A 19434-nucleotide genomic window follows, 5' to 3' on the forward strand; every position below is an offset into this window, starting at 1 on the left:
TAAATGCATTTACATATGCATTTTGTTTATTTTATTGATATCTTTTGTTTTATATCACTTACATTGCTAAATCTACACACACACACACACACACACACACACACACACACACACACTTATACAGAGCTATCCATTATTAAAAGTATAAAAGCCATAGTTCCACAACACATCAAAAACTCCTGACATTATATGCAGTATTCCATACTCGTACTTCTCTATCTCTGTAAGGAAGGGCTATTGTTGTTGTTCAGTCGTGTCCGACTCTTCGTGATCCCATTGGGGTTTTCTTGGCAAAGATATGGAAATGGTTTGCCATTTTCTTCTAAACTTCATTTTACAGATGAGGAAATTGAGATTAGCAGAGTTCAATGACTTGTAAGCTGGTAAGTATCTAAAGCTGCATTTGAATTCAGGTCTTCTGACTCCAGGCCTGGCACTCCATCCACTACATCACCAAGTTGCAAGAAAGGGAAGGATGTTCTTTCTCATGTTTCTTCTTTGGGGCTGATCTTCATCTTTATACTTTTGCAGCAATCAATTGTGATTGTTTCATTGTTGTTATTTCCTCCCATTTTTATCAAGGTGATCATTGTGTATGTTGTTTTCCTGGTTCTGCTTGCTTCACTTTAAATTAGTTCATAAATGTCTTCCCATACCACAAGCATTTGTTTTGTATATACTGTGTGCCCAGGAACTGTTCCAGACACTAGAGATGCAAATTTTTATTTTTTTTAAAAAAAATTTTATTTAAAAAAAAATGAAATTGCCCTTGACTTTAAGTGCTTACAGCAGAATGAATGTAAGTTCTTTGATGAATCACAGAATGGGAGTGTTGGAAGAATGCTTGATGGCCATTTATTCTGATTGCATGAAGAGGACTCCACTATCTCCTGAAGAAATCATTCAATTTTTGCCTTGCTCTAATCTGTAGGAAGTATTTTCCTAACATTAAAATTAAATTGGCTTTTTTACAACTTCAACTCATTGTTACTCATCCTTTCTTCTAAGCTGAAGCAACACAAATCTAATCCTTCTTTAGCAAAAAAAAAAAAAGTCTTTCACATTTGTGAAGGCAACTCTCCTATTTGTCCCCACTATGCCCCAATCTTTTTCTTCTCCAAGCCAAACATCCTCAAGGTTCTTCTTCATCCAAAAATCTGCCCAATGCAAAGCATGATTTCTCCATGACTTAATGGAAGCTCTTTGAGAATTACTATGGCCAAAATATCCACCATCCTCTAGTAGTGAATTTCTCCAAACTGGACTGGAAACTGGTGATACAGATCATCTCTAAAGCCTTTTAGCCTTCTTACGTGGAGCAGGTACAACCTATGAGAACCCAGGGTCATTGCCACAACTCAGGTACTTCCATAGAGTTCAGATTGAATGACACAACCATATTCAGCAGTTATACCTTAAAACAATCTACAATTTTGTGATTTTCTTTGGTTTTATGGCTAACAATTAAATGTTAATTGATGTCCCCGGGAGAGGAAAGTAATTAGAAATTAAATGAAGTCCTGTTGACATGTTGCCCATCAAGGCTAATCAATTGTTTTAAATTAGATACTGACTTTATTGAAGCCATTAATCAGCCCTAAGACTGCATAAAAATGATTGAATTTCCACAATCATCTTCCTAATAAATGTGACTACAAAATTCCTTCCTGGTCCAATATATAGCCCCCAGGAAACAAATGAAGGATGTCTTCACTCTTCCCTCATTTTTCTTCTTTTCAGTGCCAGTCAGTGCCAAATGTCCAATCCCTCAAATTTCTGGTAAGATAAAGGCAATCGGACAAAAAATATTCACCCCAAAGGACTGGGGATGTGTCATCTCTTTTGAACCTATTTGTATTTTAAAAGAAAACCTGGAAGAAGTTGCTTAAAACAAAGTTGTTTTTTGTTTTTGTTTTTTTTACAACCTTAATGTCTTTTTTTAAATTTTATAATTATAATAATTTTGACAGTACATATGCATAGGTAAAAAAATTTTTTTACAGCATTATCCCTTGTCCTTCTTTTCCAAATTTTCCCCTCCCTCCCTCTACCCCTTCCCCTAGATGACAGGCAATCCTATACATATTAAATGTGTTAAAACAAAGTTTTAATAGAGAAATTTCAGGCATCAACCTCAACTATAGGATAGAATGATTCAGAGGCAAGTTGAACTTCCTGATAGTTGTCAGATTCTGCTGTATTGGTGGCCATATGTGCCTTAGGCCAATTCTGTATACATGCACAGCTCTGAAGTTGAAGTTGGAAAGTCTAGCTTTGAACCCTGGCTTCTACTGTCTGTCTTATTACTAGGTAAATCTCTTTCCCTCTCAAGGATTTCTCTTCTGATAATATGTATAAAGTACTTTGAGATACTCAAACCACCCTATAAGTATGAGCTATTATTTATTTTGCTCTAGAGCAGACCTAGAACTTCGTCAGAATTCTTGCCGAGGAAATCCCCTTTGCCAATGCCAATCAACACTTACTCTGCAACCTAGAGGCTAAGACAAAGCTATTGTGTGTCAGAGATGCTCCTTAGGACCAGGGCTTCCTCCGGCTCAAGGTGGTTCCCTGTCTACAATGATATACTGCTATTTCTGAACTATTATCAATACTTATAAAATGGCGGATAGGAACCAAATGAGCTTGGAAGATGGAGCATATTCCAGATATGGGGGGAGTTGTGCAATTACAACTAGGGCAAAGACCTAGAAACTAGTAATGGAGTGTTCTGTGTAAGGAACGTAAAGAGGATATAATGAGTCTTCATGGTAGATGATTGAATCTCTTGTGTCAATGGATAATTATTATAAACATAACTTTTTGTCACCCCATATTGGTCGGGCCATGGATTGAGTTCTAGTCCTACCCTGAAAGTTGTATATTTGGTTTTTTTTAAAGGAGACAATGAATCCTTAAATAAGTCTATTTCTTTATGGTTTTCTAAAAAGTAGAAACAAAGCTTTGATTGGCTGGATTTCCCAATTAGTTGGACTTCAAGAGATGAGCTTTCTCTTCAGATAAGAGCTGCCCTAGGACTTTGAGGTTCTCTCTGCTTATGAAAACCTCTGATTCTGTAACAGAGATTTGAAAAGGATGTTAAAACTGTTGGATGTGATGCATTTGATGTCAACTCATTACATAAAGGAAGTATTCCTAATTAAATGAATATTTCTATTTTTAAAATGGATTACTTTTCATTTCCTCATTGTCATAAAATATAAATGAGCTAATTCAACACTATGAATATGGATGTGTAGAATTAATATGTTTTGTAATTTTCATATTTATAAAGCCCCAAATCTCATTGTGTTACTGTAGTCAAGGAGATAGGACAGTTGAACTATGGTTAATGGAAGGTAGCAGCTTCTGCCAATAACTCTTAACGAGGCTTCTCGACAGTGTAGAAAATGAGGGAAGCCCATGCCTCTGAGATGGTGGTATTCCTTAAATTAACCCTTAGAGTTATGATTGTGGAGATAAAAGGAGAAAAATAAAATGGCCAGATGAGAGACCTTATTGTTTCAACAATGTGACTTCTCCATTGGTGTTCCCCTGAATTGTGTGTGTCCCAAGAGAAGATCTTATATGTGGGTTGTGCTGCTGGAAGTCTTAGACACAGAGAATTCTGAAGGGCTATGTGACCTTGAACAAGTCACTTCATCCTGTTTGCCTCAATTCCCTCATCTCTAAAATGACCTGGAGAAGGAAATGGCAAATCATCCTAATAACCTTGCCAAGAAAAACTCAAGAAGAGTTGGGTAGGGGCAGCTAAGTGGCGCAGTGGATAGAGCACCAGCCCTGAAATCAAGAGGACCTGAGTTCCAATCTGACCTCAGACACTTAACACTTCCTGTCCTAACCTGGACAAGTCACATAACCCCAATGACCTCAGCAAAAACAAAACAAACAAACAAAAAAACCCAAAAAAAAACAAAAAACAAAAACAAAAAAGAAGAGTTGGGTATGACTGAGATAATTGAACAATATGGTGTGCTTGCTATGTGCTAATTTGAAAATATACATATCACAGTTCTTACCCTCAGAGAATTTCCATTCTACTTGGGAGAGGGGAGGATTGACCAGGGAAATTGGGAAACAAGAGCAAGATTATTTGCAGAGTGGCAAAGGACTAACAACTGGGGGAGAAAACGGGATTGGGAAAGATGCAGCTCGCATTGTTTCCAATGGAAACACAATCTTTTCAGAGATTTTTCAATACAACCAAACAGAAGACCAACAGAAATGAGTGGGTGAACTTGGCAAAGGGAGGTTCAATCTCATGGGGGAAACTGATTTCTGGTCCCAGCTCTACCACTGACTATTAATGGGACTATTGTCAAGTCCCTTCCTCACAGTCTCATGTTTCTCTTTGAAGTGGTGGGCATTGTCAGGTGAACCATTGTCCTCTCCATAGAAAGGTGGCCATCTTTGATGTGGACCTAGGCATACACTGTCAGACATAGCCACTATATTGTCTTGGTTTTCTCACTCACATTTTGTTATTATGAAGGGAGAGTCTCTGTGTGTGTGGTGGGGGAGGTTATTGAGAAGTAATAGAGTGGTGTGTTTTTCTAAAGGCAAAAAATAAATAATTTGAAGGGGTTAAGACTAGATAGTATCTAAGGTCCCTTCCAGTGGAATATTCTATTAAACAGAGAGATGCTGTCTCATTGAAGCCCACAGGAAAATAAATTCAAAACCACACTTAATGCATGACCAGTACTTAGCACACATCAACTAATTAATATTCAGAAATCTCTCCAAGAAGACAAGTGTCCTTAGTTTATTATCAAGGACAAGGAGAGAGATCTGTCTGCATTTTATATAGGCTAAGCCACTCATGAGCCGAGGATTTTGGGAAATGACGGATAGCTGTAATCCTGAAACTCTTAATTGCTGTTTAGAGGATATTGGGCATATTACCCACATAGGCAGCACCTAGCAGAGTAGCATAACTCTGCTGCTAACTAGCAAACTACAGCAAAAATTTATTGAGAACCTATTGTGTGCCAGGCATCGTAAATTAGTGGGTTTCAACTTAAAAGTCGAAAAACCTGGGTTTGATTCCTGGCTGTCATTTACTAGGTGTGCATGTTAATCTCTCTGAAGGAGTCTCAGAATAGGAACAATGAATGAGAAGGAAAGAAGAAGAGGACTAAGGTTTTTTTTAAAAGCTTTGATTATGTACCAGGCATTGTGTTAGACACTTTACAAATATTGGTTCATTTGCTAAGTAATAAATCTCATTTGAAAAATGATGGGTTGATAAATTTAATAAAATATTATTGATCAAAGAAGATAATATGTATAAAATGTACCATTGCCAAAAACTTGTGAATGATATTGACGGTAAGCATAGATTTTTTTAGCCCCTTTTGTAGATGAATTAGGATATGAAATAGTATATTTTCTTATTGCCTGTATCATTTAAATCACAATTCAGGTCTCTATTCCCTTCTGATATCTATTAATTTATCATTATGTTGTTAAGTATGTATCATATATTATCACCATGGTTAATAATAATATTATTATCCCTTTCCAGCTGAGAACCCTAGAAAAATCATTTAACTTCTATATGCTTCAGTTTCTCATCTGTAAAATAGAGATACAGTAACATTAGGGTTTTGTAAGAATCAAATAAGATCATACATGTAAAGTATTTGCAAACTTTAAAGCACCATATAAGTGACAGCTATTATTGTTTCATCATACAAAAAATCATCCATGAGTTGTTTCCTAAATAACGCACAATTTCTTGAGAACTGATTTTTGCTTTATCCCACAGACTGAACCTGAAATTATAGAAGAGACTAACATTGACCGAGTTAATGAGCCTCGAGGCTACCCAAGGTCGCGCCAGGTAAAAGGTCATTCAGAGACGTCCACCCTCAGTTCTCAGCCATCCATCGATGAAGTCAGGCAGCAGATGCACATGCTGCTGGAAGAAGCCTTCAGCTTGGCCTCTGCAGGCCACGGTGGGCAGAGCAGGCAGCAGGATACTTATGGCTCAGCCCAGCACTTCCCTTACTCTGAAGTGGTAACCAGTGCCCCTGGGACCATGACCCGGTCAAGGGGTGGAATGCAATGGGTGCCTACCTACAGACCAGAAATGTACCAATACAGTTTGCCGAGGCCGGTAAGTTACCATTTCATATAACCCTCAGTCTAATCAAATTATATCAGAAAGATGTAATGCCTTTGTTGAAAGGCCACGCTCCTTCTTGAGTAATACTGCATTAATGCCCTCATGCCCACCATATTGGACTGTATTAGAAAGAATACTTGAATGTGGAATTCCTAAGAGCTCTGGTCCCAGTACTAAGATCTGGCCACGTGACCTTAAGCAAGTGGTTAAGCCTTCCTGAACTTCAAATGCCACATCTTTTAAATGAAGATAATGAGTTATACTCCCCAATTCACAGGGTGACTTTGGGAATCAGACTAAGCAATGCACATAAAGTATTTGATCCATTCAAATGTAACCTGTTGTAAGGGATTGGGAGGATTAATCATAGATCAGTTCCCTTACATTATTATTACCAATGTACCTTGACTAATGTCAAACTGCTAAGAGGAAATGTGCTGTGAAATTGTGGATAGAATGGATTCTGGACTGGCATTGGATCCTTAGACTAGCTGTGTAACTATGCAAAAAGGGCAGAAAGAGTCAGAAGACTTGGGTTCAAATCCTCCCTTTGATACCTGTGTAACTTTTGACAAGTCACAAAACATCCCTTGACCCCCATTTCCTTACCTACAAAATGAGGAGGTTGCATTAGATGTTCTCTGAGGTCCAGGATTCTATGATTCATATTCCGTCTCTTATACTCACCATGTGACTTCAGCCAAGTCATTTTATTTCCCTCACATGTAAAATGAAGGGGTTGAACTCAATGATTTGTGAGGTGTCTGTTCTGGTTACTAATTTTAATTAGTGACATATCTTCAAGGCTCTAAATTACCAATGAGCTCCCAGTCTACATTGATGAAGTGAGTTTCCATGTGGGGATACCGTTGATGAAATCAAAGATGGGGGAGAATATCTTATTGATTTATCTTATAATCAAAGAAGTGACTGGGGTTTTGAAGTTAATACCAATGGAGTGTGAGCTCTACCAGATCCTTCAAACCTAGAAATACTTTTAGTATGGGCTGGCTAATATGTTTTCTGAACATATATAGTTGAGCATAGCAATGAGTTTTGGTGATCACAAAAACACATGGATCCATCTGCCATGGTCTAGAGGAATCATGACTTCATCATTAGAAGACTTACCCATGGGTGGCGCAGTGAATAGAGCACCAGCCCTGAATTCAGGAGGACCTGAGTTCAAATCTGGTCTCAGACACTTAACACTTCCTAGCTGTGTGACCCTGGGCAAGTCACTTAACCCCAGCCTCAGGAAAAAAAAAAAAGAAAAAAGAAAGCTTACCCATGTTAGCTATGTGATGATAAGCAAGGAAGAGGAAGTGAGATCCAATGGAAGGAGACCTGGCTCCAGGGTCATAGATCCTGGGTTCAAATACAGATGAAATCATAAATCAGAAGGTCAGAGATCTTCAGAAAGATAGAAACTTAAAGAAGACCTAGTCCAACCCTCTCACTTTACTAATGAGTCCTGGAGGCAGGGGTGGAATGGAGGAGTTTAAAAGTGCTCAAAGTCACATAAGTAGAAAATGGTAAAGCTAGAATTGGAACTCAGTTCCTGTCACTCCAATTTTAGTCATCATTCCAGTGTACCAAAGTATGAAGTATTATTATTCTTTGATTAAAGCTTTATGTTTAGTGATATGCATATGATGACATCATGCACAAGAAATAATTTCTTTAAATTCATTTTCCTTTTTCCTTCTCATATAAAAGATGTCCTTTAGTTTTTAATTTTTCTGGCTTTGAAAAATGCATCATACACTAATGCATGAGACATTTAATTTCATTTTTCTCTTTGCTTTCCCCTCTAATGTCTCTTAGTTCTTTTCCTTCAGTCTCTGCAGTGTTCTATGCCACAGTTCTTATTCTTTAATCTTTTCCCCTGGAACCTCTTTAAATCCCTCTCAGACATACTGTTTCTATCAGTAGTTCTATTCTAGTGCCCTGTAGGCAGTTGACAAATGCTTCTTCACTTCCCATCTTCCTCTATGAATGTTAATCTTTTTTTCTGACCTCCTCACTTGGGCTTAGCCCACCAAATATTTCCTCCTCACTCAATTCTCTGGTTTTATCTTCTTCCCATCAAATGAATTCATATTCTCATTTTTTTTTTCTCTTTTTAACTCTCTCCCTTCCTTTATATAATGTCTTGGATATGGAGTCAGAAACTTGAGTACACAGAGGTATCCCCCAAACCCAAAATGAATCATTTATTGACTTGAAATGTTCTGATTTAAGGAATCAAAGGATTCCTTCAGAGTTTAGGGGGGAAAGCTTAGGAAATCAGCATAAAGGAACTAACCAGTGATAGATGACCAAGGAGAAACCAAAAATCATGGCATAGTAGAAAAAAATTGGTTTTCCCTTCAAAACCATCCTGTTCCATGTAAAAATAAAAATGTTATAAAATAACAATGGGTTAGGAGAGAAGGGAGCAGAATAAGAAAAGGCATTTCATCATTATTTCTTACTTTAAAAAAAGGACCACCTAAAATGGGTAATTCCTGAACTGTAGAGTTTTGGAGAAATCAAAAGAATGAAATTAAAAGACAAGGCCTTTGTTATCAGGATTTTTTTTCTTGCCAACAACACCTCCAGTAGAAATTTTTATGAAAGGAGAAAGTACTTGGCAATTCACGGTGGAAATGATGATTCTGAATACCAGCTATCACAATGTAATCAGTGCTATTATAATGAGAGAAATCAATATAAACGGTGGCCATTACAAACCATGGCCATGATTACCTTTCATTGTCACCAGAGAGGGGAAGGCAGCCGTCACAAGGTCGAGATCAGAGCCTTCTCTCCCAGGATAATTGAAAGCCAGTGGTTTTTAAATGTTGCTGTCAGGGCCGATGCCATTTAAATTATGATAAAGGTTACTCCTGGCAATTTGAAAATTTCTGTGTTGCAGTCTGGGAGACTTTTGATCAGGCTTTACAGGTGCAGTCTGTGAAAAAAAAAAATTGGACTAGACATCTAATGCCCAGTCGGATGTCTTTTACAATGTAATAGGACTTTGCCAAATGGAGGTGAGAGGGAAAGACACTAGGAAATCAGAACTCAGATGCAATTTTGGAGCTAAGGGTGGCTCCAGCTGGAGATAAGACCCCTTTATTTGTCAACCAATAGCATTTGTTAAGTGCTGCTCAATCAATAAGTATTAAGTTCCTATTATGTGTCAGGCATTTTGCTAAGCCCTGGGGGTACAAGGAAAGGCAAAAATAGTCCTGCCCTCAGTGAGGTCACATTCTCATAGAATAGAGAATACACACACACACACACACACACATACACACATATATATATATAAATACACATACACATACATGTGTGTGTTTGTACATGCCAGGTACTGGGATAAATACTAGAATTACACAGATCTCACCCCATATTTCCAAGAAAAAAAGTCCTGCCCTCAAGGAGCATACAGTCTATCTGGAGAACAATGTGTATACCTATAAATAAATATATATAATAACAAATATTTATATATATAAATACTTATGCATATATATACAAATATTTATAAATATTAATATTAGTATTAAAAAATAAACTAAAAATATTGGGGAAGGATATTCCTAGCAGCTGGAGAAATTGGGACAGACTTCCTATAGGAAAGGGCAGTGAACTGAGTTTTAAGATTCTGAGGGAGAGAAATCAGACCCATATGTGCTCCTTCTTCCTTCTAACTCCCCCCTTCATTTCAAAGCCTTCCCTCTTTTATACATACCTATTAGGCTATTCTTTGTATAGGTGTGTCTGTCTGTCTGTCTTTTACTCTCCTTTCAAGATTGTCCTTGATATTTATTTAACCTCATTTCATCTGAATACTATATAGTATTCAATAAACTTGAATCAAATATTCAAGCAATTATTAAGCACTTATTATTGTATATAAAATCCAGCTAGGAGGCCCAGTGGATACAGTACAGTTTTGAAGTCAAGAAGACTCAACTTTAAAAGTACAAATCTGGCTTCAGACACTCATTAGTTGTGTGACCCTAAGCAAGTCGCTTAACCCTGTTTACCTCAGTAAAGTCAAAAGGGAAGGAAATGGCAAGGCACTCCAGTGTCTTTGTCAAGAAAGCCCCAAATAAGGTCACAAAGAGTCAGACATGACTGAAAAATGACTGAATGACAAAATTCTGTGCTAGTAATATAGATGTTGGTGGAGGTAGAATCAAGGCACATAGTGTGACTTGCCCCTTACTTAATGATCTCTCCCATAGTGCCTGGAACAACCTTGTTCTTACCAGCAAGATTCAGAGCAAGAATAGGCCTGAGAGCTGACATTGATGATGTTCTCCTCTCCTCTGTCATGTACATTAAGTTTTGCTCTCATCTCTCAGTCCCATACCCCACACCCCTTAAATGTCTATGGCAAGAGTTTGGCTGTAAGATTGGCCTTCTAACCTTAGGGCCCTTGAGTATGTCCAGAAAAGCTGTTCAGAGTTCGCTAAGCACACAGGAGTTCAGAGTCTCTATCACTTCTAGTGAATCCTGAGAGTACTCAGAACCATCAGCTGCTTCTCAACTCACTTGGTTATTACATAGAGTATAGATATTCTTAGACTCAATGGCCAAATATAGGTTGATTGCTTCCTTTGGCCCAGGAAAGAAAATGCACTGGATATCATGCTGGTTTCAAGAGCCTTAATTCAAATCCTGCCCCTGCTATTAGCTATCCATGTGACATTAGACCAGTCACTTATGCTCTCTGGATCTCAATTTCTTCATCTGTATAATGAAGAAGATGGCTTAAAAAGCTTTAATTCAAATCCTGCTCTTGCTATTAGCTATCCATGTGACATTGGACCAGTCATTTATGCCCTCTGGGTCTCAGTTTCTTTATTTGTATAATGAAGAAGATGGACTGAATGGCCTCTAAAGTTTCTAAATCTATGCTCCATTAATCCTAAGAGAAGAGCAAACTCCTCTTTATTAAGCTTGGGAATGAGGTTTTCTGTTCATTCCTTCATTCAGCAAAATTTTATTGAATCCCCCAACAAGCCCTTGGTTAAGCATAAGTGGGGATAAGAAGATAAAGAAAACATAACATGAAGAAAACTGAATATTTCCAGTTAGCTAAGAGATGATTGCACTTATGTCAGAAAGTCTAAGAATGGGAAAAACCTAAGCTTCTCCTGGGGACTTTATACTCATCAGATTCATAGCCATCACCTAAAAAAAATCTCAGGAGGACGGTCAGCCAACAAGCATTTGTTAATGTGCCAGCCACTCTTCAGAGGGCTGGGAATATAAAGAAAGACAATAACATGATTCTCATTCTCCAGGAGCTCAAATTTTAATAGGGGAGCTAATATGCAAATATTTATTTATGGATAAGATCTATATACAGAATATATTAAAGGGAAAGTAATTAATTAAAGAGAAATAATTAAAGGGAAAGTAATCTTAGAGAGGAAGGCACCAGAAGCTGGGAGAAATCAGGAAAGGCTTCCTGATGATGGTAGGTTATCGGCTGATGTGAAGAAAGTGAAGGAAACAAGTAAATGTAGATGAGGAAGGACAGCGTTCTGAGCATAAGGGTTAGCCATTGCAAGGGCTAAGCCAGGAGAGCAAGTGTTGTGTGTGAGAATAGCATATTGGACAATATCACTGGGTGGGAGGGTCCTTGGAGAGGAGGAAAAGGTAAGATTAGACCAGGAGGGTGGTAAAATTCTGAAGAGTTTTAAAGACCAGAGGAAGGACCATTCCATGTGCTACATCTAAGACCTCCCTCTAACCTGGTAGACTTTTGTGGAAAGAGCCCTGGATGTGGAATCAGGAGCTAACCCTTAGATTCTGCTTTCTTCTGATCTTGAGACAGTTGCCAATGTTCCTTTCATTTGTCACTTCTTTTAAGCCAACCCCCATTGTTGCAATAGTTACCACAATTAAAGAAACAGAGTTTAATTGAAAGATTGATGAAAACACAGTAGACTCTCAAAGAGTCTCCTGAGTTACTTTGTTGCCTACAATAGGTGGTAGCCATTGAGTTCTCATAGGGGCTTCTCTCCCATCCACTTGTTGATCCTGCGGCTCCTGTTGTGGCTCCCAGTGGGCAATCCCAGATACTGCTCTTAAACACCAGCTTTGATTAGGGAACTTTCCTCTGACACTTTTTTTTAACAGTCTTCATCACTTCAGAGGAGAGACATAAAAGAGTTTCTGGAATCCCAAGAGAGTTCCAGAGGCTACAGGGTTCAAATCTAGCATGGCCCAGCCTCAAGCCAGTAAAGCAAGAACCGGTCTAGGGATCTCTGAATCAGTGTAATAGTTGGGCTGGAAAGGCAGGTTGAGAGCAGGTCAAAAAAATTGTAGAATAATAACTAAAAAAATCTTGGAGATCATCTACCCATTTGCAAATGAGGAAACTGAGATCCAGATTGATCTCTGGCCTAAGGTCACAAGAAAGTAAGTGGAAGAGCTAGGATATGAAGTCGTTTTAAAGGAGATGAACAAATATGATAATTTGCATAGGGCCTTTTTTTGATTGGTGGATTTTTAAAAAATAATTTGGAATGTTGGGCTGTTTTGTGAACATTATTTGCTTGTTTCTTTCATTCAGGCCTATAGGTTTTCTCAGCTTCCTGAGATGGTCATGGGATCTCCTCCACCTCCAGTACCTCCCCGAACTGGTCCTGTGGCTGTTGCTTCTCTCAGGCGGTAATTCGTTCTTTTTTGTTTTCTTTCTCTGTTGGAGAATCTCTCCATCTCTGGGATTTATTGGGTTGGAGCAGTGGGCAACAGTAAGGCGTCACACACTTTGATAAGTGTTGAAACAAAGAAATGAGAGCTGCCTCTAACCAGTTTCTTGTGTCTAGAGGGCTCAGTATGTACTAACAGAAAATGAAAACAAAGGGAAGGGAGCAAATTTCATTTCTCTCTTTTAAAAAAATACCCAATAAGACTAGAATCAAGAAGATAAAAAACAAATATAAGAGAGAGAAAGAAAAAGGAAAGGAAGCGATGGAATGGGAAGTCGGTATTGAATATACCAGATTTTGAGTCTTACTATATAAGTTGGAGGAGGTAATGTCGTGGTTTCCTTGAAAAAGGCCCTGACTTTGTTTCCCCCCCCCCCAGAAGAAAATGTGAAATCATTCACAAAAGCATACTGACTGGTTTCAATAAAATATATTCGGGGGGGGGGGGTAAAGGGAGAGGATACTGAATCCCAGAGCAAGAAGCCTTCATTTAGAGAGAACTCAGTACTTTTGGAATTTTCCAGATGATACTCTATTTCCCATAGCTTGGTTTCAAACCCCTGGAATATCATAATCCTGCACTGGGTACCAATTTACATACATACACACACACACACACACACACACACACACACACACATGCACACACATACTTTAGCCTCCTTTTGTGTGCTGTTTTTTTCCATTAGATTGTAAGCTTCTTGAGAACAAGCGCTATATTTTTCTTTTTTGCATCCCCAGAGCTTAGTATAATGCCTCACATATAGTAGTCACTTCATAAACAATTATTGAATTGAATTGAAAATCAAGAGCCTAGAATTTTAGTTCTAACTCTCATTATGACCCTTTGAAGTCCTTACTTAACTCCAGTTTCTTCTATGGCCAAATGAGGATGTTTGATGAGAAGATTTTATAGACTCCTGGGGTTTGAAGCTAAATTTTGGGATGATCTAACATTTAACAACTGAAGAAACTGAAGCTAAGTGATTATTTTCAGTTCATATAGGAAACAATAGCACGCGTGGTTTCAAACCCAGTTCTTTTCTCTCCAAAAAGTGTAAAAAAAAAAATAGGACCCAAGTTGGAATGGTCTTTAAAAAATCAAACAGAAGAGTCTATATTTGATCCTGGAAGTTATGGGTGGCATCTTTGAACGTGGCCATTCAAAGGCTTCTGGGAATGTTTCCCCTATATTCTCCTTTTCCATCTTACCATGTTTAGGATGCTGTGGTTTGTCCCTTTTCCCCAGTCCCTCCTTCATTATTTGATAACAGACTCTTCCACTGAAGGCAAGGACCAAAACTGCTTGGGGATGCAGGCTTCTGCCACTAACTTTATCTCCTTCTTGTATCTGGCATAAAAGATAATGGATACTAAATTGGGATCAAGGCAGGGACTGTTACTGAGATGCTGTGGAAGAATATGCTAGTAAGGCAATGGGGGCAAGTCAACACCCCTTAGCCTCCCCCACATCCCACTGTCCTCCATCAGCATCCTTGTCCTGGAGCCATCAGGGCTTTGTGAGCACTAAGTGGGAGGGTGACATGTTAAATGGGCTGGGAAATGTGAATGTCACCAGGCACTGTGGCTGCTTCTAAAAGCTTCCATCTCAGCAGCCATCCTAGCCATCCCAGAGGCCATCCCAGCGGCCATCCCAGAATCTACCCCAGCATCCATCCCAGAATCTACCCCAGCATCCATCCCAGAATCTACTCCAGCATCCATGCCAGAGTCCATCCCAGCGTCCATCCCAGCATCCATCCCAGAATCCACAGTGCACAGTCACTATGCCAGGCTGCATTTCCTCATCTCTCAGCTCCAGTGATAATGCACCACGGCAGCCTTGGCAGGCCCACCTCCCTAGTCAGAGCTTTAGGGCCATTATCTTAGTTCCCAGGTGCTAGGAGCCTCCTGAATCTCGGCCTGATGCTCCCTAGTACAATGTGAGGTCCTGGCTAATCCCAGCTCAGGCTCTTGTCTTTCCAGCATCACACTGTTCTATTGTAAAAGGTGTATGTGTGTGGAGGGATTAAGGGAGTGGAGAGAGGAGGGAGGGTTAGAAGGCTCATTTCAAACGGAGTGTGCTCATTGGCTGCCAATGATGTCATAGGCACCTATGTCAGACATCCCCAGTTAATACAGGGCATTAATTGCTTTGTGCATTTTTTCTGTGAAAATTGAATTTTGTGATAACTAACAAGACATCAGAGTGACCTTTAGGGGAGAATTGAATTTGAATATTTAGAAATCACCCAGTCTTGGGCTTCAGCCTCGTTCCAAGAAGCTTGTAAGGTTATATCTCCCCAGCCATGTTTGAAAACACAAGTCTCTTTTATTTTATTTTGTAAATTCAGCCATTGTACCTGCTTGGGAGTCCAGGGACAAGATGTTCACAAAAGGGTAACCCAATCCCATCAGGAACAGTAGCCAGGAAGCCCAGAGAAGGGGATTCTGCTGCTATTTGTCTGAACCTGAGTACCACCTCCCTTCCACTCCACTGTAGCCGGCCCTCCACCCACCTCTCCTATGCTTAGGCTGCCATCCTCTGGCTGAGCTCCATGGAGACTGGCTGACAGCCGTTCCCTTGGAAACCCCAATTAACTGTCTGTTTGCCTCCACCCAGGTCTACTTCTGATATTGGCAGCAAGACCAGAATGTCTGAGTCCAGCGGCCCGGAGCAAGCACAGCTGCATGATGGCGCCCCTTTTGCCCAGGTTTCCAGAGGCCCGGTCTCAGTCACTCCATTGGACCAGTCGGCTTTAAATTACTCAGGTAAGAAAATCAAGAGATGGATTTTTACCCCCACACAAGGGGGCCACGCCCAGCTGGACACAGTGGCCACTGCCAGATCACTACCCTTTTCCAGATGGCACACTCCCCCACCCCCATCGTGCCAGTCCCAAGTAATGGATAGGAGTATTTTCTAGGCCTCAGAACAAATTTAGGAATCACCATCAACAGGGCAAGTGTTGAGAGCTATTCAAAACTAACACAAGTGCGTTTGAGTTTATAGACAATCACAACCCTTATTTATCTGCCTTATAAAATCAACCAACGAGCATCCATTAAGTGCTTTCTATGTGCCAGTCAGTGTGCTAAGCACTGGGAATAAAAAGAAAGTAAAAAAGCCGTTCCTATCCTTAAAGAGCTTACACTCTAATTGAAGAGACAGATCAAAGGGAAGAGAGGGAAGGTATCAGCAGCTGGCAAGGAGGGAAAGTACCTAGCAATGGTCCCTTGCAAAAGGTAGCACTTGCATTGAAGGAAGCCAGGGATTCTGGGAGTCCGGGATAAAGGAGAGCATTCCAGTCATGGAGCATGGTAATGAAAAGGCAGGGTGAGAATGAATGTCCTGAGAAAAGAACAGCAAGGGGACTAGAGAAGACTGAAAAGGGAAGAAGAGGCAAGACTGTGAAGAGTTTAAAGGCCAAGGGAAGGGAACAGCTAGGTGACACAACGGATAGAGCACCAGCCCTGAAGTCAGGAGGACCTGAGTTCAAATCTGGCCTTAGACACTTAGCATTTCCTAGCTGCGTGACCCTGGGCAAGTCACTTAACCCCTGTTGCCGTGCAAAGCAAAAACAAAGTTATCTAGGATATTTAGGGGTTAAGTGGAACAGCCAATACATGACAGAGAAAACACCTGACTCTCTAGACTATACTCTGCTACCTCTTTTTTATTGTTTATTAATGTCTGTTTTTGTTTTCTTTTAATAGAAATGTAAACAATCTGAATTTTAGAATTGTGTTCCACATTCTCTTTGTCTTAGTTAAGAGGATTAAGTGTGTCATATTTTAAATGACAAATTGCCAGTTGACCCAAGCTTTTCAGAAGCAGGTGGTGCTCAGAGGCAAGGTTGTCCCCACATTATTTATGGAAATAATGGAATATTTTAGACAGTCTCCCCCCCCCCTAATCCCTCTACTCTGTGGCAGGAAGCACGGTTCCAGCTGTGTTTGCCATTCCAGCTGCAAATAGACCTGGATTCACGGGCTACTTCATCCCCACACCACCTTCATCCTACCGGAACCAAGCCTGGATGTCATATGCAGGAGAGAATGAGTTACCTGGGCAGTGGGCAGATTCGGTAAGAACTTCCTTTTATCGAATGGAAAATGTCATTGGTTTTCTACATCATACTCTTGGAGAGAGAAATTAAAGGAATGAGATGTCATGTGACTTCTGGTACTTAGCATATGACTGAACAAATAAATCACTTAATCTCTCTAAACCTCAATCTCTTAACATCTCTGTACATGGAGTATATAATAGTATCAGTAACAGAAATAGTGGTGGTGACAATAATAGTAGTACTAGTAGAAATAGTAGTAGTGATGGCAGTAGTAGTAGTTTATATTTATACAGCATTTTATAAATAGTCTTATTTATCTCTTTAACACCCATGGGAAGTAGGTGTTATTATTATACCCATTTTATAGATAGGAAAATTGAGGCAGTCATCTAGTTAAGTGACTTGCTACTTTGTAACTGTGTGAAGCTGAATTTGAACTTATAAATAAACTGTAAAATGTTTTGCAAACCTTAAAAAACACTAGATTAATGTAAGTGATGATGATGATGATGATGATGATGGAGGAGAAGAAAGAAGAAAAGGGAAGAAGGACGAATAAGAAAAGGGGGAGAAAACTGAATTTCAATAACTCCCCTGGGTTATAATAAAGTAATACCCTCAGTGCCTATGGAGATCCATAGAGCAATTTGCCCCTGTGCCAAAGGTCATAGATTGCTACCCTTTTAAAATGTTCTTCTGTCTGTTTCTCAGAATTTTGCTCTCTTCTTCCTATTCCTTGTTACAGTTCTCAATGCACCATTCCTCAACACGCCCCGCTTCTAAACAAACTTGTTAGACTTGTTTCTAATATAAAAGTAAACAGGCACTGAGTGAGGACCAGTGAGTCTACCCTATGAGTAAAATACAAGCTTTGCATTATTTTACCACTCAGAGCCTTTTTAAATATACTTCTTAGATCTCAACAGTAACCTACTCGGATGAGATTACTAGATAAATTAGATCTCTGATATTGCTATTGGCAGGAGACCAGAATCATCTTCACACTGTGAAACTTTCCATTGCCTTCTCAGCAAGTTTTATGCTCATGAATTTTATTAGTCCAGTGCTCAATTGTCTATCTGTGTTCCTTTTTCACATGTCTTCATCATCTGCAGTCATCCTGATCTGTATCTTGCCACTAGACCCAGATGGCTCTGCAGGGGAAAGTGAGGCAGGTGACCTTGCACAGCCTTCTCTCACTCAAATCTAGTTCACTTGCACATCATGGCATCACCTCCCTGAGATTGTGGTCCTCTTTGAGAAACAAGGACAAAGGGCAGCTAGATGGCGCAGTGGATAGTGCACCAGCCCTGAATTCAGGAGGACCTGACTTCAAATCTGGTCTCAGACACTTAACACTTCCTAGCTGTGTGATCCTGGGCAAGTCACTTAACCCCAGCCTCAAAAAAAAAAAAAAAAAAAAAAAAAAAAAAAAAAAAAAAAAAAAAAGAGAGATAAAGAAGGACAAACAATATGAAAACAATAACAAAAACAATTTTTAGGGCAGGAACCTAGTTTACTTAGTGTAGTTAGTCAATGACTGGCAGAATAGACAGGTCGAGAGCTTTGCTTTTCAAGAAGTTCCTCCATTTAGCAGAAACTCTAGAGTTCCCCTTTCCAGGAAGTACAGTCAAACAGAAATCCAGCCCTGCTCCCAAGTCCCAAAAAGTATGGACTACAATACCCACCCAAGACACATTTCCTCACCTAGCACAGTGCATGGTACATAGTAGATATTTATTTATTTATCAATCAGTTGAGTAAGAGCTAGCATTTATATTTATTTGCACAGCTCCTAGGTGACATGACGCTTGCATGTCCTTTGATGAATAATGACAATATGCTTTTGTGTTGAGAGCCTGACCCTCTAGAAAACCCCAGCTTCATCCTTTTGATTGGCTGAATCCACCTCTCTGACTTTGTCCTTCTCCAGATGAGTGTCCCTTTTCATTGTTTTTAATTAAGTGGAAGATGATTATTCTAGTTTAAGAAGACTCTTTCCTGGAGCACAATTACCGCATCTAATTACCTAGTGAACAGAGCCTATTAGCAATACAGCTTGTAGCAAGATTTTTTTTTTAACTTTCTGTCTAAGCCACTTTGTGTTTAAAAAAAAATGAGACCAGGTCACAACTGAAGACTTATTAGAGACCATAGTTGTGTCTACACATCCAAGTCTCTGGTGAGTGGCTCAGACCATCATCTGGATATTTGGTCTACGTGGCAGCCGAGGATCAGCTGCTTGGTCATGCCTTTTTGAGCATCTGCTATATGTTGGGCACTGAGGGAACCATAGAGAAAAATAAAGTACTTTGTCTGTCCTCACAGCATGTACAGTCTAGCTGAAGAGATGAGACATTTAATTCCATTCAAGTCAGCAAGCATTAAATCTCTTCTGTGTACCAGGCAAAAGACATTTCTCTACCGCCTGGTAGAGAACTGAACTCAGGATCAGGATGACTCCGTTTCAGGAAGCATTTGATACCTA

At 39.5% G+C, this 19434-nt stretch overlaps 1 protein-coding gene across 7 annotated transcripts in view; it reads left to right on the forward strand.

The window, feature by feature from the left end:
• The window catches only part of KIAA1549L (KIAA1549 like), a 274216-nt gene that overhangs the window by 250019 nt on the left and 4763 nt on the right, over nucleotides 1-19434 (forward strand). For all 7 annotated transcript variants that reach the window (XM_074276445.1, XM_074276446.1, XM_074276447.1 and 4 more), the window contains 4 exons: nucleotides 5792-6142; nucleotides 12735-12832; nucleotides 15497-15645; nucleotides 16810-16961. In XM_074276445.1, coding sequence (XP_074132546.1) covers nucleotides 5792-6142; nucleotides 12735-12832; nucleotides 15497-15645; nucleotides 16810-16961 — 750 coding nt within the window. The remainder of the gene's footprint in view (nucleotides 1-5791; nucleotides 6143-12734; nucleotides 12833-15496; nucleotides 15646-16809; nucleotides 16962-19434) is intronic.

Source organism: Sminthopsis crassicaudata, chromosome 6 (genome assembly GCF_048593235.1).
Source record: "Sminthopsis crassicaudata isolate SCR6 chromosome 6, ASM4859323v1, whole genome shotgun sequence".
Classification (NCBI taxonomy): Eukaryota; Metazoa; Chordata; class Mammalia; order Dasyuromorphia; family Dasyuridae; genus Sminthopsis; species Sminthopsis crassicaudata.